Here is a 22,066-nt window from a genome sequence, read left to right on the forward strand (position 1 = left end):
CAGGAAGTACAGCGCTCCCTCCCCTGATACCTCGTCACCCATTAGAAAAACAACACGGCAAAGCCAAATGAGATGGCAAGAACAGATAAAATAAACTTTATTTCAGTAAAAAAAACAAAAAAACAAAAACATGCATCAACATTCAGTGGGTGAAAGATTCTGGAGGAAGTTCAACAGTGAGCTCATCCAGTGTTTGCAAGAAGGCGTCCAGCTCCGAGCAGTGATCTGTGGAGAGTTAATGATATAGTGAGTTAATGAAACCACTTATTTGGAGCATGCAGCCCATACTTGTGGCTCCAGCTGCCTGACAATTATAGCTTCTCATTCAGTTATAAAGGGTCATTTAGAAAATGGTCATTTGCATAAGATAAAACAATTACTTTTTCAGAACTATTCCTTCATGAAAAAGTGCAGGTTATTTGACCAGTGTAAAGCTGCATCGGTTTTATTGAACTTAGGGTAAACCATATGCTGGTGTATAGTTTTAATTTTTTATTATACATTTCTTAAAAAATACAAACTAGTCAATAGAACTAATTATTGCAATTTCGGTAAACTAACAAACCTCACAATAGGTAATTGTGTTTGGCCAGGATATAAACATTGAATTGCACATATTTCACCATCATTATAAACACAGGGAGCAGTTTAATCATTGTCGAAAAAAGAAAAAAAAATCCACCCCAAGTTGAGCTTTCTTAATTATTGACGGTGTGTTTATTCAAACACTGATGCTATATTAAAAATATTTTTCTCAGCACCAAATGAATTGCAGTAGATACCTGAACGTTGTGGCATCTTTACAGGCGATGGATTTGGGAGTGCAGCAATAGTTTCCAGGCAGTCGCACAGACGAGGAGCTCGAGGGAAACGGGCCAGTCCGGGCAGCGCAAAGTCACCGAGGGGAATCAAATCCTCAGGCACGCCGTACTTCTCGAACGCTGGAAAGATAGACATCAGGATTTGCTTTAATACACGTTTTTCCTGGACTCAAGGGTTTTATCCATTTTAACCGAGTTAACCTACAGAACGAGATTAAAAAAAAATCCAACGTGACACCCTTTGTGTGAGAAGCAGTCATGCACGCATGGCGTTTGTAAACTGCAGCTACACTTCTAAAATCATGAAAGTGGCGTTAATTTGTGAGGAAACAAAAACATGCAAGAATCATAAACTAGTTTGCCACTGAGCGCTTTCTGCAATAGCCATGCACCAGTGACGCAAACTTCAGTGGTTGGCCTACAAAACAAATCCCTGTAGTGCACTACGGGTTGAGTCCCGAGGGAATAAACCATTAATGGACTTTCTAATTGAGCTGCAACTCCCATCCAATGTCCATCGCTGAAATGTGAGCTTATAGCCGATAGTTATCTTACGAATATGCAGCAGTCGGAGTGTGCCTTAAATTGTTAACTTTTGTATCACCAGAATAAAATGTTAGAAAAAAAAAAAAAAGAAGTGTCACGACTGAATGAGTCAGTTACCAAGTGGGTCGTAAGGGATGAACTTCTCAATTTCTGGGTATTCCTCCACTTTGTTCATAGAGGCAGGTTTGACTTTAGTTTCCTGTGGGGAAATCATTGCATTAGTACACAAATAGTTTGAGGTACACAGTACACATCCTGACATTCAGATTGCAACTCTTTGGTTTATTCCGACCTGTGGCTTTAACTTCTCTTGTGTGCCGACGACAGGGGTGGCCATTCGTTTGTTGACGGCACCAAAAGCCTTACGGCCCAATTGCAGGGGTGTGTGTAAGGTTTTGGCACTCATGGGAGATAGAAGTTTCTCTGGTAGAAGAAAAGGGCCCACGGTTAACTGACCAATATTACCAAAAAAGAATATAGCACATGGTTTGAACTTACCTGGAGCAGACTGAAGGCGCTGACGTATCTTCAGATTAGGTGGCTGAAGACATGCGTTCTCTCGCTCAGCAAAGATTATGTTGGACATTGTATCTGAAGACACAAGATGACATTAGCTCAGTGAACACATTCGCACTCATTAAGGAGGAGACCGTTCTGTGAGGTTAATTATTTAGACACAATCCAGCACAAAAAGGGCCAATAGGGCTTTGGCATTGTCCATGCCGGGTCGTCGGACAACTGACTAAACCAGTTACCATTAGTGATGAGTGCTGGAAAAAAAAAAAAAAAAGGCTTTTAGGTCCCAATTTAATGTTCAACAAATTTGAAATTTGGGATTCATTTTGGGATACGATACGATCGGGGATGCTCATTTTATAGATATGCATTGATCAGAAAGATACATTCATTAAAATTGCTTTGTGAAAGTTGATGCTTGAATTTAGTATTCAAGGGAGTTGCAGCTTCAACACATTTATCACAATATCGATGGCTTTTAAGCCAGTAAGTGGAACGTTTAAAACAAAAAAAGTTCTCAAAATGGTTAGCAGTTGCCTTAAAGGGCAAATTCACCAACGTTAGAAAGATTGCAAACGCCAAATCTCCTGTAATTGAGCAGTTAGCTGCCCATTTAAAATGAACGTCGAATGTTCTAACGTTGAGATAATTTCACCGAGTTGATCACTTTTCAACGAGCCAAATAGAACGTAAAACTACCTCACCTACGTTTGTTTAGTCTCCGTTAGTAGGTTAAAACCACGTTACGTGTAACGTTATTAACACAACGTGCTAACTGCAGCTGTGCCTCTGATACACCCGTGTTAAAGTTACCTCACGTCAGGTGCGCTAGACGACGTTTGTTGCTCCTTCACTCCGGGGCTTCTCGGTTGTTATGGTCAAGAACTTCCGCCTACGAGCACCCGCGGCTGTTTTTTAAAATCCACGGCTGCATCCTATTGGTCGCTGAACCGAAGACGCCTTCAATGGGCGTTTCCATAAAAGACGTTCGACAGCAGAGCCGTAAAATGAGAGTCGCGTCATATACGTTCAACCCCCGTGCAGCATATTTACACCAGTGGGGGTTCACAGATCTATCGAAAATAGTAATTCTGAACTCATTTGCAGATCTGTGTTTACATGTTTGATGTGTATGCTACACTTAATTAAGGTGTTATGGATGCGCAATATTCACCCATCGTTTAGCCTAAAATACGTCAACAAAGGTACAACTAGTAACTCTAGGTGTTACAATTCCTCAAATATCAATACATTTTTTTAAACGTCTAATATATCTAAAATAATAAATATGTGATTCTTCCACATTCATAGTATAAATCATTTAATGTTCGTCTGAGGTACGACGATAACTTGTGACGCGACAATACGGCTCTAATCTACGATAGCCTTTGATAAATGAACCACCGTACATAAATAACGTGACGACCGAGCTATTTAGTAAATAGTCCTGTGTAGTTTATTTAAGTTACGGTGAAATACCTATTCTCAGATACACATTTGACAAATTAGTCCTACGTTCCCAACAACTCAAACATAGCTTATGTATTAATATCAAGTTATATCAAGACAATGTTCATTCCTGTTTAGCAAGCTTCCATTGTAGTTTCCATTGAATGGTCTCTCTAATTCGTAATGGGCGACACCAACGATGCATCGTGTGGGGGGTGCTCGGTGGATATCACTCATTTTTTCATCCCCAATTTTCTTTTGGAAGACATTTCTTCAAAAAACGAGCCGAGTTGTACCCGGCGTTTATAACGGTCCCGAGTGAACAACGTCCGAGTTATTACAGTGGGGCACAGCCGCCAAAACAGTCCGTTGAATAATGGTACATTCCCACTAGGCCACCTTTCGGCGTAACGTCGGCAGCGCAGCTTCCTTTGCTCACCAGAAACAGCGGCAGAGGTTTCCACTACCACCATGGCGTCAACTGAGATAGCAAGGCAAGCGGTGAGTAACCTATTTTACTCAGGATGCCATAGCCACCATCAACGCGTAGCTCTTGAAATACGTTTGCTGTCCTTTTACCTACGTCAAATATATTTAATTTCCGCCTTACGCGCGTGGAGATGTTTAACGTTAGGTTTGCTAGCACGCGCGGTTACGGTTAACGTTAATTCTCCATTCAAAATTCAATGGAGCGTCGCCAAACAAGAACCGACATTTGCGGGCGGTTTGCTCTTACCAACTCACTGCGCCTTCCTCAGATCTTATTAAATACGCGGTTCAAATTAAGTTAAGACCGAAGCTTTGCTCAGTGGTAGCATTCTCTTAATTTCCATTTCCGTCAGCTAACGCCTGCAGACATCCTGTGCCGATATCGATGGCTAAAGAATGACGGTTTCGATCGAAATGGCGCTGCGCGGACTGAAATAACGTGCACTACCGTGTAGTGTATTCCGTTATTAACGTTGGCTCGCGGGAAACGGACGACCTAACGCGGTGCCCATCGGCGGGCCATTCATTCCGAGCGTCCCCGGTAGAGCACAGCCGCGGCGCTTATTTCCGTTATGTTGTTTCGTGTAACGTTGAGTCCCGTTAACTTTGGTTCGGGCGTTGCCTGACGTACCAAATAAATTCTGCTCGTTTAAAGTCGTTTCGACCGTGTCATTTGGAAATGATTATGCAAAGTTTACCTGGCTTTTTGTTTGGAGGGGGGGTGGAAGGGAAGCCACTTCCCCCGCAGAAAGACTGCTCTGAATTGCATGGTTTTGCATTTTTGATATTGCGTTTGCGGCCCAGTGATTGGCTATAAGTGGCTAGTAAAGCAAGAATGGTTTCAGGAATGTTGCACTTGCAGCCGAAGAGCAAAGGCTGTTTGTACAGTCATATCACCCCCCCTGTTTCCCCCAATACTCCCCTCAGCTGTTTAAACCCAATTTTAACTATCCAAATAATCCACAACTGTCCAGTGCCATCAGCTTGACCGGTTATTTAAAATTGACCCTCAAACGAAATGTTTTTTCTACCGAAGCCACATTGGAGAGCAAGTCGAGCAATGCTGCGTTATGTTAAGCCACATAATGGCTGGTTGGCTGAGGTCTAGCTGGTTGCGAGCCCTCACTTTGGTGTATAATCTAAATTCTTTGCTTTCCTGCACCTCATAATATAGACGTGGGCTGCCAAAATGAGATTCTCGGAGATGGAGATACTCAACAGCAGCCACACGCCCCCACACACATGGACCAACAGTGCTTTTACACTTGGGTGTTTTGTGTGGGCCCCGGTCCAGAGAAAGACTGTGTACAAACAGTATAAAACTAAGTGCAACCGGCGAAAAATAGAGAGTTAAAGGGTTCGAGTCAAAGTGAGACGCCAGACACACAAGTTCCATTTATGTACATTGTGGGTCGTAACCGTCTCGTTTGTGGGAAGACGGTTCAAGCTCAGGAAACAGGAAGTGAGCAACGTTGTATCCGAAGCCAGCATCAAAGTATGACATGATCAAATGTTGTGGCAAGTGCTTTCACTTGAGTGTGATATTGATATACATTGGTATTTCTGCATGGGGAAACACAGTTCTCGACGTGTATATGTTTTTGTAGTGTTAAAGAGAAGCCACAGGCTTCTAATATGGCATACAGTCAATCTGATGTTTACTGTTGATTTTAGGGGGAAGGTGCTCGTGCCGTCCCTCTGGCAGGCCATGTCGGCTTTGACAGCATGCCGGATCAGCTGGTTAACAAGTCTGTCAACCACGGGTTCTGCTTCAACATCCTCTGTGTTGGTAAGTATGCATTAAAATACGTTGTCTCTCGCTCTCTCTCTCACGCTCTCCCTAGGCTAAAAGATGACTTATTTGCTGCAATGAAAGCCAAGCTTCTCCACAAGATGCACAGCACATTGCTTTGCATTTGACCTGCTTGAAATCTTTTCTGGCCAATGAGCATTGGTGATTAGAAATTCATAATTGTAGTATTTTAGTGTATTATTTTAGTATGACAATTATCATTTTGCATAATGCTAATTTTATTAGACATGACACAGGCACACCGACATAGAAATGGTCATTATTTGCCCTTGCTCTCAAGACCTTGATGTATGATATTTGTTTGGGTTATGTTTGGGTTTTAATGTCTAGTTATGTTCCGACAATATGTATGGCTTGAATATTTTGATGATAGTTGGACCTTTTTAGTGGAATTCTTTAGACTTTTTTGTTCACTGAGTCCATTTACATTTGTGAAAGAGTGAAAAATGGATACGGTCAACAATAATGTATTTTTCATAATAGAAAAACAACTATTATAAGCCCAGAAATAGGAAATGTGATGCATCTTTTCCTTTGGTTTCTAGAGGAGGTTTAGAAATGTGGAGCAAAAAATGGGCTAACATGCTTAGGCTGTAGGTCAGGCTGTGAGGAATAAAAATAGAATTTCTGACAGAGGGAGCGCTTCATCTGAGTCATATGACAGCCTTTTAACAGTGAATGGATTTAAGAATGCATCAGCGAATAATAACTACTGCTGCTGCTTTTGTGATCAGTTAGAGCATCGATTTATCAGAAGCGTACAAAAATCAAAAACAGGAGGTAGAGACTGAATGGAGGTAACAGTTCTGTCTCAAGGAATTCAAGATAAATGTTTATTGGATCCCAGTAACATGAGACTATTTCTCTTGTGATGTCCAGGCGAGACGGGTCTGGGGAAGTCCACTCTCATGGACACATTGTTCAACACCAAGTTCGAGGGCGAGCCCACCCAGCACAACCAGCCAGGAGTCACGCTCAAATCTAATACCTATGAGCTCCAGGAGAGTAACGTGCGCCTCAAACTCACTGTCGTCAACACTGTAGGCTTCGGAGATCAGATCAACAAAGAAGACAGGTAACTCAATCCGGACAAATGTCACTTCTTTCTGGGAGAGAGAGGTCTGTATCTCAGAAAACCGGGTTTTTTCACACATCTGGCAGAAATTCCCTCTTGATCATGCACACTACATTCCTGACATACAATGACTTTGTGAGAGCTCTGAGCTCTTTGGGGGCTCATGTTCCTTCGGTTCCCAATCCTGAGTGAAATGCGTACAATCGGGAATCAGGTATCCATCTCACCGAATTTTTTTGCCGCAGTTTCCTTGTATCAACTTTTCCAAACTATCCTTTTCTGGTGTTTAACAGAATTTCTGTTATGTTTGATGATGTCTTTTTCAAAATCCAAAAAGCATTGTCAGCAGGCTTCCTATCCGCGGTGTAATTACTAAAACTCATTATACTCTTCATAGTGAAGCAAATGACACACCACGCGCCAGCTGTGATTATGTCACAGGTGCACAACCAAGCGTCGTGACCCCCTGCCTCTGAATTTATTTTTACTCCGTGCATGTGATCACGTGACTATCATAAACATATTTTGTAGAAAAATTACATGGGGAAATAAAATCAAAAAATATCATGGAAAGAAATTCAAAATATGTTTTGAAAAATGTCATAGGAAAAACAAGTCAATATTGAAATGTCGTATTGTTGGGAATGCTTCAGTTGTTTACGGACAATGAATTGCATGGGTAAGGACCCCATAAACAGTCTTTGTCCTCCAAATTTGGCAACATTTGAAGGAGCCGTTGAAAGGAAATAAAGAAATGTATGAATAGATATGCTCATCTTACTTCTATTTCTCCCTTTTCTGGCAGCTACAAGTCTATTGTGGAGTTCATTGATGCCCAGTTTGAGGCATATCTACAAGAGGAGCTGAAAATAAAACGCACGCTACACAGCTACCACGACACCCGCATCCACGCATGCCTGTATTTCATCGCTCCCACAGGACACTCACTCAAATCGCTGGACTTGGTGACCATGAAGAAACTTGATAGCAAGGTGAGCTTTGCTTCACAAACTGTTGTCGTCAGCCAGACGCCATCTTATCTCTCCATACTGTTGATCTAGTTTGTGTTGGTTCTTTGACGCTTTGGGATAATTTCCTCAGTTACTCGGGTGTTGAATGACAAGGCCCCCTGTACTGCAGAAGAATGTTGTTAAAGAATACCTAATATGTAATGCTGAGAAACGTGAACAGACTGAGTGACATGCCGTCAGCAAATCCTTTGGCACTGCATTGTTATTTGCAGCATTTGATCCATCTACTCTAGTCATCGGTCGTAAACCTTTTCTAGGCCATCTGCCTGCATGCCGATTGGCTGTGGTCTCGTTATTGCGTCGGTGGAGGTCAGCTGTGGAACTCTGTCCGCTCGTTGACTTCAGTCCTGTTTCTTTCTTTTTCTTTTTTCTTTTTTTTTCCTTTTTTAGAAAGGGCCTTTCCACGGTAGCTTATTTGCATGGACCTCCTGCCTTTTGTACAAAGAGTCAGCTCAGTGTTTGCCAGAGCAGCTGTCCCCTCTGGCTCGTACGCACAACAGCGTGATCCAGAGCGGAGCAGCCTTAGTTTACACGTTCACCTCGTGGGGGGGGGGTACAAGCAAATCTCAAAAGTGTCCACAAGTAAGATGTTTATTCCCCACCCGACACAATAGTGAAGTAAATAATTACTTGTTCACGTCAACCTGAATGTCCTTTGCCGTTAAAGCCCCCCTCCAACTCCCCCCACCCCCTGGTTGGAGAGAAAAATGACTTGGGATTGTGTGGGCGACTGAGCTCGTAGGAAATAGTTGTGTGGTTAGGAAAGTCTTGTAAGTAGGTGCATATACAAGCATGACCCGGATTGTATTTTCTCTTCTCCTGTCTTCTCTTGTAGTTTACTCTTCTTTTTGAGTAGCATGGATAGCACAGATGTGGTAGAAAACACTCAAATCATACTGGTAACACCATGTTTGGAGAGCTTTCAAGTGATCTGAGGAAGGAGACGGAAGCCTGCAGCTCTTTGTGCTGGCTCTGCTATTTTTATCTCTGCGCTCAAGAACGTGGAATTGTGTGTGATACAATAAGGCCTGGAGCTACTGTGTATTGAAATGATGGAGAGAGCACAAGTTACCCTGGGTAGGCCGTGATTGACAGGGGCATGAAAAAAAGCGCCATGGGTGTATTTTATTCTGTTACCTAACCTGAATGGTGGTTGAGATTGTATCCTAAAAGACCAGCGTTAGGTGAAAAGAAGTGTTTTCTAACCTTGTGGCACTTAAAATAAAAAAAACTGGTGATGAAGAAGTCCACTGACAGACATCTGGTGTTTTACTGCTTCTCTGAAAGCATTGTGTGCACCACGTCATTGTGTCGGCCTCTATTCAAAATCTCTGAAATTCTTAACTGCAGGTCAACATCATCCCAATCGTTGCCAAGTCGGACGCCATCTCCAAGAGCGAGCTGGCGAAGTTTAAAATCAAAATCACCAGTGAGCTGGTCAGCAACGGAGTGCAAATCTACCAGTTCCCCACTGATGATGAGTCTGTGGCAGAGATCAACTCCACCATGAACGTAGGTCTCCCTACTCGCTCTCTGTCTACATTGCAGGCTTTTACGCAGAACTGTTAATATTGTCCAGACAAGCCTCCCTTTAAATCCTATGGGAATACCAACGGAAGCTGTTTGTGGGGAGGATTTGAAGAAAGCTCAGAAGAATGTTTCACACCCCCCTCGCTCTTTTATCTGCTTCACAGAGCCATTTGCCGTTTGCCGTGGTGGGAAGCACTGAGGAGGTGAAGATCGGGAACAAGATGGTGAAGGCCCGGCAGTACCCCTGGGGAACAGTGCAGGGTAAGCCTAGGTCACACCCTGCACAGGAAATGAGAGCACGCTCCCCCCGTTCATGTCCCTCCTCGGCTCCAACAGCTGCTGTTACATAACCTCCTTTAGCTGCAGCACCCTCTCTCCCATTAAGCTGTACGTTAGCGCATGACATGCCTTTTTTAATGATTCATTATTATTGACCTGCTTGATCTGTACATAATGGAGTGGGTAATGTATTGGGAAGCTAGTAGATCTAATAAATTAACATCTTGGTTTTTCAAAGATCACACAGTAAAGAAATGTTAAACACGAGGACATCTTGAAATGTCTTGTTTGGTCCAACAGCCAAAGCTAGTTTGTAATAATAAAAACAGAATAAAGAATAAATCCTCACGTGTGAGAATCTAGATCAGCCGATGAGGAATTTTAGCCTCATCAATAACCAGAGTGATGTTGTGATTATAAATATAGTTGACTAATTTTCCGACAATTGATTAACTGTTGCCTCTCTACTTTAGAGCTCAAGTGTATTGTTGACTATGAGGCTTATTTACTTTAATTTATTTTCAGTGTGTCATACATACACATCATCTGTGTCGAAAGTTTAGTTTTTTTAGACATGTATCAATATATATTTATATCCCCAAGCTGAGAGACTGCACTTTAACTTCAGCCATTTCTTTTTAAATATAATGTGCTCAACATTACAATTGCATCCACAGGAATAATAAGAATACAAAAAAACCTGTTCTCCTAGTAATTACCAAATGCACTGTTTAATCTCTCCATTCTTTATCTCGTATTGATTCTTTTCTCACACTGATATCATACAAGTCTCTCACACACACACACACACTCACACGGTCTGTGGGAATGTTCCCCTCAGTCCTGTAACAAAATCCATAAACAAGCCACAGGACGTAAAAACACTTTTCTGTTCTGACTGGAACTGTGAATCGCTCTCTCATGTTTTAATACATTAGATTGATTAATTTAAACATTAAGTGATGCTGGCGTTGCCTGTTTCTGCTATTGTACACTTATTGCTAATGACTTCGATGATCCGTAACGAGCAGGAAGCCGTCTGATGTGTCGTGACGTGTCACTCTGATGTGTGTCTCTCACAGTGGAAAATGAGAATCACTGTGACTTCGTCAAGCTTCGAGAAATGCTGATTAGAGTGAACATGGAGGACCTGCGAGAGCAGACTCACACGCGTCATTATGAGCTCTACCGCCGCTGCAAACTGGAGGAGATGGGCTTTAAAGACACAGACCCTGACAGCAAGCCCTTCAGGTACATTACATTAAATTACATTACATTACATTACAGGTCATTTAGCAGACGCTTTTATCCAAAGCGACTTACATTACACTTTAAACCCATGGCCTTTTCACATTTTTGCCTGGGGAGCAATTAGGGGTTAGGTGTCTTGCTCAGGTCACACTCACATGCAGCTGGACTTTATCTTGTTCTCCACCTACTGGTTTCTACCTCAAATTTTATTTTGCATTTTTCTGCATCCATTTATCCTGGAAATTTAAAATTGAGTTTGCTAGAATGTACCAGTTTGTTTCTTCATCCACCCTGTCCTTCCTCCTGTGTCAGTCTTCAGGAGACGTACGAGGCTAAGAGGAACGAGTTCATGGGGGAGCTGCAGAAGAAAGAAGAGGAAATGAGGCAAATGTTCGTCCAAAGAGTCAAAGAGAAGGAGGCCGAGCTCAAAGAGGCAGAGAAAGAGGTCATTAATCTGATCACACACCATCTTGAAACATCATGTGCATCACTTGTTTAAGGAAGTTTCTGCTCTCGTTCACACAAGTATCGTGTCACCAACAGCTGCATGAGAAGTTTGACCGTCTGAAGAAGCTCCACCAGGACGAGAAAAAGAAAGTGGAGGACAAGAAGAAATCCCTGGACGACGAACTCAACATGTTCAAACAGAAAAAGACTGCTGCAGAGCTCTTGCACAACCAAGCCCAGCAGGCAGGGGGCTCCACCACACTCAAGAGGGACAAAGAGAGGAAAAAGTAAGTATTGTTCTTCTCCTCCTTTGTTCCTTTCCTTTGCTTTCCTTTCATCTATCCTTACAACCGGAGGCACAGGACACCACCTCCAGTTGCTTTAAAGAATGGAAAAGGCTGGGTACTATGAAACTGAGAGGGACAAGGCCATGTATTATTACATTGACATTTCAGGATGTTAATCAATTGCCAAAAGTTGTAGACTACGTGGTTTCTTGTGTTCGAAACCATAAAGCATTAGACAATTTAACTAAAATATTCAGCTGTGTCCTGATGAAATCAAACTCCTTTTGCATCGATACCACTCTGTGCCTACGTGCTGCAGGCAGAAATTAATTTTGGTCCGTCCCGCAAAGGTCATCAAAGGCGTAGTGGTTTCTCTGTCACCACTCGTTCATTATCTGCCAGATACCTGTTTAATTTAATGCGTTAAGGAGGCTTTGGCTAACCCAAAGACTTCTTGCAGACTCTCTGATCTTCTGAGAGAGGCCGCTGCTCCATTTTACCCTCCATATAATAGGAGAATATTTTCAGCTGTAAATTCTCCAGTGTGGAAAATTAAGAGGAGCAGAAAAAGGGAGTGACTTCTGACAAGGCCTCGCTGTCATAATAAATAAATAAATTCCTCCGAACCGATTTCTGTAAATAACTTAATTGCAACTCTTGCAACAGAAAGGCAGTTCATCAGCAGTAAGTAGTTTTTGTCACAGTTCCTAATTGTTTCAGTGGAAGCTATTTGACGGTGTTCCTCACACTCTTTTTGGTTTGAATCAACCTCGTCTAATATGAACTTCATTGTCATTATTTGTTTCTTCGGGTATATCTGACATGTATTCTGTTGCTCTTTCACTAATCATGAGCGTGTGGGTTTTCCACTTTGTGTTTCATGCTTACACCCAGTGTTTGAAGCCACATGGGCTTGAGTGTAACTGCAGTGCTGTTGTTGACGTGCTGTTGGTGCCTTCATGTTGGTAATCAACTCCTGGTTTTGTTTTGAAGCTGATGTCACGCCGTGCCTGTTAGAAACGGAAGAAGACACTTGCACTGACAAGGTTCTTGTTGCTTTTTTTTGCTTCCCTGTTAATTTATTTTCTTCACAGACACCTTTTCACCTTTACCAGCTTTGCCTCGAAAGTTATTCTTCCAAAAAATGGGGCCTCCGTGCAGCTTTAGCTTTGTCTGTGGTTCACTGATTTAAACAAAAGACTAAAAAGGTCTTGCACTAAAACTATATAATCTGTGTTAACACTTTATCTTTCAGTATTTTCTTCAGTTTCCGGACAACACGATTATTAATCACGGCTTGTTTGTCGATGTGAATCCATCCCGTGAGTGCATGTGTCACCTATGTTGCATCCTTAATGTTTTCCAGTTAACTCCTCCCACACTTGCTGCATGCTGCATGGGGCATCTTTTCTGGTAAGGTAAAAGCTCAAAATATAATATATATTTCATATAAATAACTACAAGTGAGGTATCAACTTTTAACTCATGACCCATAAATGAACACAGACAAAACTTTAACATATCATTTACGAATAAACACTTACATTTTTTTGCTCCATTAATTGACATCCTGCTGTTGGCCTAAATATAGAACAGGGTGTAACGCACAACGGCCCTTCTGCATATCCACATTAGAATTCCACCACTATCAGATTAACCTTTGAAAGATATTAAATCTATTTAATTAAGATGAATTACCATGCATTTCATTTGCACTTGTAATATGCAGTACAAAGCGGTGAATGAGCATTGTCATTGTGACATAAAAGTGCAGGCTCACAGTGTATCATCGCTAACATCTGTGTCCATCTTATCCATGAGCTGCTGGCCAGTGTTAGCGTCCTCGTGCCAGTTTCTAAATCAACCGGTTTATTAGCTTCCCACCCACCCATTTGATAAACTGGCCCATCTGCCGCCCTAAATCCACAACGGCTTTTTTTGCGGCTCTCCAAAGTCCTTCTCCACCCAACCCTGCAATCGCACACAAAGAGCCATTCAAAGCTGAACTGAGACCAACCGGCCACACCAGAGCAGCGACCTGCCTCAGGGCCCGTCTCTGTTCGCAGCAATGTTCTGTTGATCCCTCAACCATATGACGACTCCCTCTGCTTCTACTCTCTCTTGAGTGAAAACAGCTAAATCCACAGAGATGTTTTTGGACCTGAACCGCTGGGGAGGGTACAAGTGAACAAAGACATCTGTCTCGCAATATGTAGACTCCTCAAGCAGCTCAGGACTGCTAAAATAGACAAAAAGAAGCTGCTGTTTGATCAGGAAGACAATCAAAAACTCTGTACAATCAAAGCTCGGTGGTGGGACAAGACCTATAAAATTAAAACCCTTGTTTTGGATGATTTTGAAAAAATAGGCGACTGTACTTGCATCCTGACCTCTGTGCACTCAAACCTTTATGAGCACGACTTCCCTCTAAATCAAACCTAATGTTGATGTCACCCCCGTGAGACCGTGTGTGTCGTGATGATGTTTCAACTCAAAAGAAAGCAATAACAGCCCTTCTCTCTCATTTCCAGCTTAGGATTCCTGTAGAAAAGTGCTCCCTTGTGGCCATCCTGCTGTGAATGAGTTTCCACCCCGTCATCTTCTTACAGTACCCCTTCCCCACCCTCACCCCCACCCATCCCGCATAATACCACCCTCCACATGCAAAGTGCTCTCTGGAGGACGCTGAGCATTCCTAACAGTTTGACAGTTTTTGCTGAATGATGCTTGTATGTTATGTGGTTTATACTTAGTAATGCATTCCATGTTGGTTTTATATTATTGATCAATTGCATGACAAAGTGAGCTTTTTTGAATATTAACATACATGGCCACTGTAGTGATGGTCAGACATGTATCGAGGGTGAAGTGAAACACACATCAGACAGTACAACCTCAGAATCGACAGTATGTGGTAAAAATCTGCAGAAGATTACAGTAAAGAAAGAATTAAGTAAATCGATGATTGACGGGAGGATGGATTAAGTCGTCATTGAGCCAATCTCAGAATGAAGCACAGCAATCACAATAGTGATCCTAAATTTCACTAACAACAAATAACAGTGATTTAGTCATTGCAATTAATAGGCCTCGTAACCTTTGTAACGACCCACGTTGAGCTGCTCCTTTGTCAGAAATGCAACGACTATCTACATTGGCTAAAAAAAAAAGTTTAATTTTTTGCGGACTAATAGTGGTAAAGAATACATTGCGTTAATCCCCCTTTTAAGTGAGGGCAACTGTATTAATGGCGGACCCCTCCACGGACAACGTAGACTAATTACCAGAAATGCAGAAATAATATCAGGACCTAATTTCATGATATCTTACAAAATGTATTTTTCTCCAGTTTATAGACGTTAGACCTACAATATAAATTTCATTTAAGATGTGAATGTTTTGGTATTCGTGTCCTTTTGCTGATGTTTCACTTTATCCAGATGCATGAGTAGTTTTGAGCCTAATCTCCTGCCACTTCTCCCATACCTCATTCATTGCCATGTGTTATTTGCATACTTGTATTAGCTTTTATATTTGCACTTTTTTATACACAAATGTGATATTTTTGAAGTATATAGAAATGTTTTCAGTGCAACTGTAACATTATTTACTTACTATGAAGGCACATTTAAAAGTAATCCATTACTATTTCCCTTGTCCTAAATGGACCAGTGTTTGTATCAGTGTTATATAAAAAAAAAAATATATTAACTCAAAAGAAAATAAAGGCCAGTTTTTCACCAAATGTTACAATTGTGGCCATAATCATTGTGTATTACAAATATTGCCGTAAATTAGGAGATTAGAGGACATTTTAATGAATCCAGGTCGGGACGGTGGGTGTATGCTTAGTTTGCAGGTTGTATCGGTTCGGTTGATTTGTTCTTAAGTCTTGAGACAGTGAAGGAACGTTGATGCCAACAAGCGTCCCTTTTATGGCCTGATTCACTTAATGTTTTTTTTCCACCGCTTCAAAGTCTTTGGTTCAAGACCAGGGAAAAAATACCTCAAGACAATGAGCCATTCCCTCCTCCGAATCTTGCACTCACTGGTCTGTGTGGTTTCGCTTTCCTTTGCAGTAATCCCTGGCTCTGCACTGAGTAGGCCGAACAGCCCTCAAGCTTTGCTAAGGGACCAGAGTTTGTGGGTACTGAGTACATCAAATGACCAGAGGCTTTGCGGACCCCGTTCTTCAGGGTTCCTCAATCACTACCTGCTCTGCTATCATTTTCATTAGTGTGTATCTGTGTTCCACTGCTGCTCTAACTGCTCCCTCAGCGATCCCATCTGTGCTGCTCATTCTCTTCTTTTTTTTGCCTCTGCTTTTGTTCACAGGTGCACTTTTTTTTTTTTGGGCTGTTACTAACACTTTTTTCCACTTGAGCGAGATTATATGCACACTTGTTTATTGTCATGTTTGGATAGTTATTCACTTTTTTTTTCTTTTGTAAATTGGACCACAGGCGCGATGTGATTCATTCAGTGAGCCCAATATATGGGATGATTTAATCCTTACTGTGTTGCTTGAACAACTCTGATCCCAGGGGCGTTTTTTACTAACTCTGTATTTCTGATATTCAAACCTAGATACATTTTCTACCTGAAATCAAGATACAATTCAATATCTCAAGCTTGACCTGTGTGGTGGTGTTGTTGTTTTTTTGTAAGAATTTCTGCTTTGCCACCTTTCTAACTGCAGGCTTTTTTTCTTTCTTTATCTCTTTAGCTTCTTTTAATCCGTCTTGACCAACTGAAGAGGGGATTGCAGCTTCAGCAAGAACTAAGCACCCTGTACCTCTCCCTGTTTTTCCCGCTGTATCAACCCTTTTCTAATCTCCCTGTTGCATCTCCTTTATTTGATTACGGCCTTATGTGGACTCGCATGGTATTTCTAAACCCACTGGTGAAGCTCTGAACACATGCAGGTCGCGAACCCGGGCACAGTTTAAATCTGCTGTTATGTCTTAATGTATATAAAGAAACGCTTGTAATTAATAGAAATCATCAGTTAGGGTTCACACATTTCCAGGGTTCATCGTTGTTTTAATTACAATCATCTGGACTATGCACTCATCTTTTCAGTAGAAGTTATTACATTCTGCTGAAACATTGAGGCTTGCTGATTCTTAATAATTCAAGAAGAACTTAATGCACCATGTATTACTTGTTATTAAGATAACAAGTAATAATTTTGTTTTCTCAAGTCCTGTCCCATATGAAACCTGCGTCCAGGTATTCTGAAATTGAATTAATGCAAAAGTTAGCAATATTGCTTTTTACTAGTTCATGTGATGGTGCCCATGTTTACAAGTCACTCCTGAATACCATCGAGGTCACATTTAATGGCCTTTTATTACACATTGTGCTTTATTATTCACCAGCCTATTCTATATTTTTTTGCATGCATCTTTTTATTTGTTTATTTCTAATGTTTGACCTGCTTGTTTTTATTCCCTAATAATTCCGTTTTGAAATTTCTTTTAACTTTTATTGCTGTTTTCTTCAAATTGTGCATATTATTCATGTATGTTTGCTCTGTCCTCTCATCTCAGCCCCCTTTTTTGCCAAATATTAGTGAGAGTGTGAGTTGAACTGAATCCAGGATAGGAGTATTAAAAAAATACTCATGCATTTGTATAATTTATAAGGATATATTTTGTGTATTGAAGTGGAGACTTGTGGTTTATTGCCTATGACGTTTGGACGTGAATCTGAGTGTAAAGTAACATTTTGGTGTCAGAAAATGCCATACATTTTTCTAGTATCAGTCATCACCTCTTGTAGTCAAAGACTCTCCCACACTACAAATGAATAAATATCTTACTTCAGTTTGATTCCTTTGATGTACATTTTCAATAAAAAAAAAAAATGACCTGAACGTATTAAGCTTTTGCCTTTTATTTACAGTGTTGGACAATAACAGCTACACCAGATCAGGTCTATTCATTTTTAAGATGCCAAGATGAAGACAACTGGTCTCTCTGGACCAAGACAATACTTGTTCATAGAAAATAGATTACAGATGTCAAAATGTGACATCAACCAGTCATAATTAAACAAGGATACAAAGGGTATTGACAGAACTGTCTGGAATTGGAATTGTCTGGAGGACAATAAACACAACCAGGACATTCATTCACACAAATACAGAACATTAAAGTACCTGGCCAAATTAATTGTCTTAGTCTTCTTATTTATGGAGGAGTAAAACTGTTTATCTGATGGATTTCATGCCATCACATAATAAATACAAGTTTCAAGGTTGGGATTTGTGAATATTGGATTTTCCTAAAAAAAAAAAGAAGTTTAGGTAAATAGTATAATGTTTTAATTGTATTGCTATTACAATTAATTTGTCATGGGAGAATTACCTTATTTCACTTTATGTGTTTTCGGCGGAGTGAAGTGACTGCAGCTCCTCGTGCTTGAACTGTCCGGCGGCAAAGCATTGTGGGTCATTGCGGTAACAGACGCCATGATTTTTACTGTAGTTGGACCAGAAAATGGAGGCTCTCCGCCACTTAGCTAGCTAGTTTAACGGCTGTCTGGAGCTCCTTAGCGGGGTTGCGCATCTCTTCATTCCTACCTCGGATATTACACCCAGGGGATAAAAATCGTAAATGATGGTTTCTGAATCTGATGATAAAACTATATGAGCAGCGTCTTGCTGCTTATGGGCTGCTGGGTTAGCAAAAGGCTAGCAGCTAGCAGCTAACTTTTAGCTCACGTTTAGCTCACGACCGGGAGAGCCCATGTTGGCTAGCTAGCTAAAATAAGCTAGCACGGAAATAATAGCCGGTTGGTCGGAGGTATAACGTTACATGCACTGTCTCTTGTTCAGCCAAAGTACAGAGATATAAATGGAACCAAAGCCTACACCCTAAGGTAGGAGAATATGACGCAGCTAACCAGTCGAAAATTGAAATGTTAACTTAAGTGTTTAAGTTATTTTAAACATTGCAGCTTGCGAGAAATGAACTCAGTCGGCCTACTGCGTCATTCTGTCTGGGCCTTGTTTTGGCAAGAAATGCAACGGCATTTCCATCATTTAATATCATAACTTACACCTGATTTCTAGTTTTGATATATATAAATATATAATTGTTTCCAGCAAACGTATCGTTACGTGTTGTTTCCCACCGGATGTTTTCAGCCTTCATCGGCAGCACGGGGTATTCACTACGTCCAGATATTACGTGTGAGTATTTCATTCATATTAAGTCTACCTTGTTTTGCCTCAATAACAGGTATGGCCTGGATTTGATTTGGACCGTGCTGGTGATGGCAGAAGGGTTTGACACTGGCGAAATGCCCTCCTTTGACCCAAGTCCTAGTTCTGATGCAAAAAAGAGACCTACTTCTTCTTCTGATGGCAGTGAGTGTTGATCTGGGTTGCCTGTTTATTTATAAATGTTTCTGTTGTTATGGCAATGCCATGTTTAATCTTACATGTTCATCTGCAAATGTGCTCACATAAAAATATATAATCAGTTTTAACCTATATTATGTCGTTGCAGGAGACGAGCCAATGAGGAAAATGTCAAAATTTGGTTCCAGACCTCGATTCGAGCCTGTACACTTTGTCAGTGGGGGAAGCAGCGGAGGAACTGGCGCTGATGAGAAGGAAAACGATAAGGAGCGCCGGAGGAGTGAGTCGTTTGGTGCAAGACAGTGGGACTCTGAACACTCCTCCTACAGCAGCACCAGCAGAGCGCAGGGCTCCTCCTCCCTGAGGCCTGCTTTCGACAGACAGCCGCCGTACAGTTCTGACTCTTGGGGTTCCCATAGAGACAGAGACCGAGAGGTTTTTCCAGGTACCACGAGTGGGTTGGGATATGGCGGACGTTGGTCCTCTTCAAACTTTATGGTAAAAACAGAGCAGGACTACTCAGCCAAGTATGACGCCCACTCCTCTCGAGGTCCCGATGGCTATGCTCAGTCCCACAGGTACAATGGATACGGGGGAGGGAGAGGATCGGGAGGCTGGGATTCAGGACGTCAGGGTTTAGGATTCAGTCAACAGGACCGACAGTCATCCAGCAGGCCATTCAGCAGAGTCTACAACAGCCCGGGCAGAAGCAGTCCCACCACTTCTCAGTCGGCCTCCTCGTCACAGCCCGTTCCTATATCTCAGTCGACGTTGGATGAGAAGCAGAGGCTGATATCCAATGTAGCGTCAGCATTGGCCGTTGCCTTTAGGGACCCGATGTACATGACCGGAAGTGAATCGCCAAACTATAATTTCATGTTGAGCCGCAGCATTCAGGCCTGCAAGACTAATCCCGAGTATATTTATGTCAACCTGAAGGACATTCCTCAGTCTGACCTACCGAAGAACAGGAAAGTACCAACCGATGGTTACGCCTGTGAATTGAGATGTCAGGGGGTGTTTCTCGCAACCGGATACTCGGGCAGTAAAAATGGAGCTAGGGACCGGGCTTCCGAGCAGGCTGTTAAACTCTTCCTGAAAACAGTGGAGGTGCGTGTGGTGCAGCGCAAATACAGACACTCTGTAGTCAACGACATAGTTGTGTGCCAGATGCACAGCCCAACCCCCGGCTTCTTACCCGCACTCCGAAACCCGGAGGACAAGCCGACACCCAGCTCGAAGGGCCAATACGAGCCTGACAAGCGGAAGCACTGGACGGAGTTCGTGGTCATGGACAATGCTCACGACGCCATCTGCATCCTCAACAACTCTGCGGCTTTCAATCGCATGAAGATAGACTATAAGTTCGAGCTGCTCCCCAACAACACGGCTTGGCTGTGCAGCGTTTTTGTCCAAGGTGAGATGGTGGCGCAGTCGACGGGTACCAAAAGGAGCTCAAAGCATTCGGCGGCCGAAGATGCTGTGAGGAAACTTCGGATGAACCAGGCTCAGCGACAACAGAGACAACAGCAACAACCACAACAACAGCAGCAACATCTATCCCAATACTCCAGGGGAAATAATCAGTCCGATTCCAGTGGGCGCTTCGGACAACAGGTTGTCAAAAAGAAGCATCTGAGTGAGTTGGTTATCCTGGAAAACTCTGATAATGCGATCTGTATCATTAATGATACAGCTCAGTTTAACAAAGTGTCTGCCGATTACAAGTTCACGGTTCTGCCCGATCATCGATGGAGGTGTGAGGTTTACTTGGAAGGGCAGTATGTAGCAGCAGGAATCGGGCCCAAGAAAATAGTGAAGCACATTGCAGCAAAGGAGGCCCTGACCACCTTGAGACAGACACAGGCTGTGGTCAAATCCAACCTTAGGAAGGAGGGTCACTGTGACGCCATATCCCGGTCCCAGATCCTGGCCCGCTCCGGTGACGAAGCCGTAAAGCAGGAGATTAAGGAAGACAATATTGGAAACCAGCTGCTACGCAAGATGGGCTGGAAAGGAGGCGGTCTGGGCCGAGACGGGGAAGGCATCGCAGAACCCATCCGAGTGAAGGAGCAGTTCTCCAGAGAAGGTTTTGGCCTGGACACAGACAAAAGCGGGAACCAGCTCAGCAAGCGTGACATCGAGGACACCATCCGCACCTACGCCAGCTCGGACCGCCAGGACGATCTCCGATTCTCCACCGACCTCAACAACGACGAACGCAAGCAGATCCACCAGATATCTCAGAAATACGGCCTGCGGAGCAAGTCGTACGGACAGGGGCGGCTGCGCTTCCTCATTGTCAGTCGCAAAGTCCACAAAGACCAGCTGATTGGTCAGCTTTTACAGGAGGGACAGGTGGGACGATACGAGCTTGTGAAGCCTCAGGCTATTCACTGATGAGCATGCAGGGGCAAAATGAGTGAAATAAGAATATAAAAAAAAAAAACATTGATCGTTTGTTCAGACTTCAGTACAAATGACACTCAAGTGTATGTTGTGTGTTTACACTTGTATGTGACAAAGAAACACACACATTAACAAAAGATAATCCTTCAGGGATCACCTGTGGTGTCTGCATTCCTTTGCCATGAAATTTAGCTTTAACAGGGGCGGTAGAATAAGTGATTTGTCTTTTTTTTTCTTCTTTTTGTCTCCTGCCATTCCACGTCTTTTATCTGTTTGACTTTCGCACAAGCTTAAATACTTTTGAATTATCATGTCCTGATGATTTTTCCACTTAAGGATTCAAAATTGTGTTACCAAGAGACACCATTTATCTTTTTGTTTGCTATTTTTGAAACTTTGGCGAAAATGCAGCTTTTCGCTTTTCGTGATTGAACATTGTTGACCGTGGACTCATGAGGGACATCACAGCGTAGCGAGTTGCTCACATTAGTCTAAATGTAGTGATACGTCTCCCATCTTTCTACCAGCAATGCTGTCTGCTTTCTAAACGCGGAGCTCCTTCTACAAAAACAAACCGCATCCATAATCATAAAATCTTTACATAAAAACTGTAAGCTGTGATCTTTGTTAAATGTCGGATGTGTTGGTTCATGTCAGTACAGTTAACTTGTCTGCTTGTTTTCAAGGCTGTAATGACTGAATAAATTTGAACTGATAACACACAGGTATTTTGCATTGAGAGTTAAAAAAGCAA

At 42.3% G+C, this 22,066-nt stretch overlaps 3 protein-coding genes across 15 annotated transcripts; 2 read left to right on the plus strand and 1 right to left on the minus strand.

Annotated features, from left to right (window-relative positions):
- Nucleotides 1–68: 68 nt before the first annotated feature.
- Nucleotides 69–4,289, minus strand: pttg1 (PTTG1 regulator of sister chromatid separation, securin). Of its 4 annotated transcripts, XM_078100680.1 has the most exons (7): nucleotides 4,069–4,289; nucleotides 2,697–2,843; nucleotides 1,866–1,958; nucleotides 1,660–1,790; nucleotides 1,485–1,566; nucleotides 783–941; nucleotides 69–225 (listed from the first exon to the last, which is right to left on the minus strand). In XM_078100680.1, the coding sequence occupies exons 3-7, from the start codon at nucleotides 1,951–1,953 to the stop codon at nucleotides 143–145; spliced, it is 543 nt and encodes a 180-aa protein (XP_077956806.1). In that variant the 5' UTR covers nucleotides 1,954–1,958; nucleotides 2,697–2,843; nucleotides 4,069–4,289; the 3' UTR covers nucleotides 69–142. The 4 variants fall into 4 exon arrangements, with proteins under 4 accessions (XP_077956806.1, XP_040029272.2, XP_040029271.2 ...); XM_040173338.2 differs by lacking the exon at nucleotides 4,069–4,289 and having other exon boundaries at nucleotides 2,592–2,773; XM_040173337.2 differs by lacking the exon at nucleotides 4,069–4,289 and having other exon boundaries at nucleotides 2,588–2,773.
- septin6 (septin 6) lies at nucleotides 3,508–17,412 on the plus strand. 9 transcript variants are annotated; one of them, XR_005711957.2, is made up of 12 exons: nucleotides 3,508–3,833; nucleotides 5,496–5,610; nucleotides 6,514–6,709; nucleotides 7,515–7,701; nucleotides 9,091–9,252; nucleotides 9,435–9,531; nucleotides 10,632–10,800; nucleotides 11,113–11,245; nucleotides 11,344–11,534; nucleotides 12,528–12,580; nucleotides 12,901–12,947; nucleotides 14,066–17,412. XR_005711957.2 is itself a non-coding variant. In XM_040173330.2 (11 exons), the coding sequence occupies exons 1-10, from the start codon at nucleotides 3,804–3,806 to the stop codon at nucleotides 12,529–12,531; spliced, it is 1,284 nt and encodes a 427-aa protein (XP_040029264.1). In that variant the 5' UTR covers nucleotides 3,508–3,803; the 3' UTR covers nucleotides 12,532–12,580; nucleotides 14,066–17,412. The 9 variants fall into 9 exon arrangements, 8 of the variants coding, with proteins under 8 accessions (XP_040029264.1, XP_077956802.1, XP_077956804.1 ...); XM_040173330.2 differs by lacking the exon at nucleotides 12,901–12,947; XM_078100676.1 differs by lacking the exon at nucleotides 12,901–12,947 and having other exon boundaries at nucleotides 15,614–17,412.
- Nucleotides 17,413–17,960: 548 nt separating this feature from the next.
- On the plus strand, nucleotides 17,961–22,033 carry nkrf (NFKB repressing factor). 2 transcript variants are annotated; one of them, XM_040173317.2, is made up of 3 exons: nucleotides 17,961–18,419; nucleotides 18,782–18,909; nucleotides 19,052–22,033. In XM_040173317.2, the coding sequence occupies exons 2-3, from the start codon at nucleotides 18,816–18,818 to the stop codon at nucleotides 21,301–21,303; spliced, it is 2,346 nt and encodes a 781-aa protein (XP_040029251.1). In that variant the 5' UTR covers nucleotides 17,961–18,419; nucleotides 18,782–18,815; the 3' UTR covers nucleotides 21,304–22,033. The 2 variants fall into 2 exon arrangements, with proteins under 2 accessions (XP_040029251.1, XP_040029252.1); XM_040173318.2 differs by lacking the exon at nucleotides 18,782–18,909 and having other exon boundaries at nucleotides 18,003–18,732.
- The last annotated feature ends 33 nt before the right edge of the window (nucleotides 22,034–22,066 follow it).

This window comes from Gasterosteus aculeatus, chromosome 4 (genome assembly GCF_964276395.1).
Source record: "Gasterosteus aculeatus chromosome 4, fGasAcu3.hap1.1, whole genome shotgun sequence".
Taxonomy (NCBI): domain Eukaryota; kingdom Metazoa; phylum Chordata; class Actinopteri; order Perciformes; family Gasterosteidae; genus Gasterosteus; species Gasterosteus aculeatus.

Bases quoted from the DNA above. Each gene is read 5' to 3' on its own strand.
- pttg1 (XM_078100680.1), bottom strand. From the start codon at position 1,953: ATGTCCAACATAATCTTTGCTGAGCGAGAGAACGCATGTCTTCAGCCA. The intron at 1,791-1,865 runs GTAAGTTCAAAC...TTCTTCTACCAG, and splicing joins GCGCCTTCAGTCTGCTCCAG to AGAAACTTCTATCTCCCATG. The intron at 226-782 runs GTATCTACTGCA...AACTCTCCACAG, and splicing joins AAAGATGCCACAACGTTCAG to ATCACTGCTCGGAGCTGGAC.
- septin6 (XM_040173326.2), top strand. From the start codon at position 3,804: ATGGCGTCAACTGAGATAGCAAGGCAAGCG. The intron at 3,834-5,495 runs GTGAGTAACCTA...TGTTGATTTTAG, and splicing joins CTGAGATAGCAAGGCAAGCG to GGGGAAGGTGCTCGTGCCGT. The intron at 9,532-10,631 runs GTAAGCCTAGGT...TGTCTCTCACAG, and splicing joins CCCCTGGGGAACAGTGCAGG to TGGAAAATGAGAATCACTGT.
- nkrf (XM_040173317.2), top strand. From the start codon at position 18,816: ATGGCAGAAGGGTTTGACACTGGCGAAATGCCCTCCTTTGACCCAAGT. The intron at 18,910-19,051 runs GTGAGTGTTGAT...ATGTCGTTGCAG, and splicing joins TACTTCTTCTTCTGATGGCA to GAGACGAGCCAATGAGGAAA.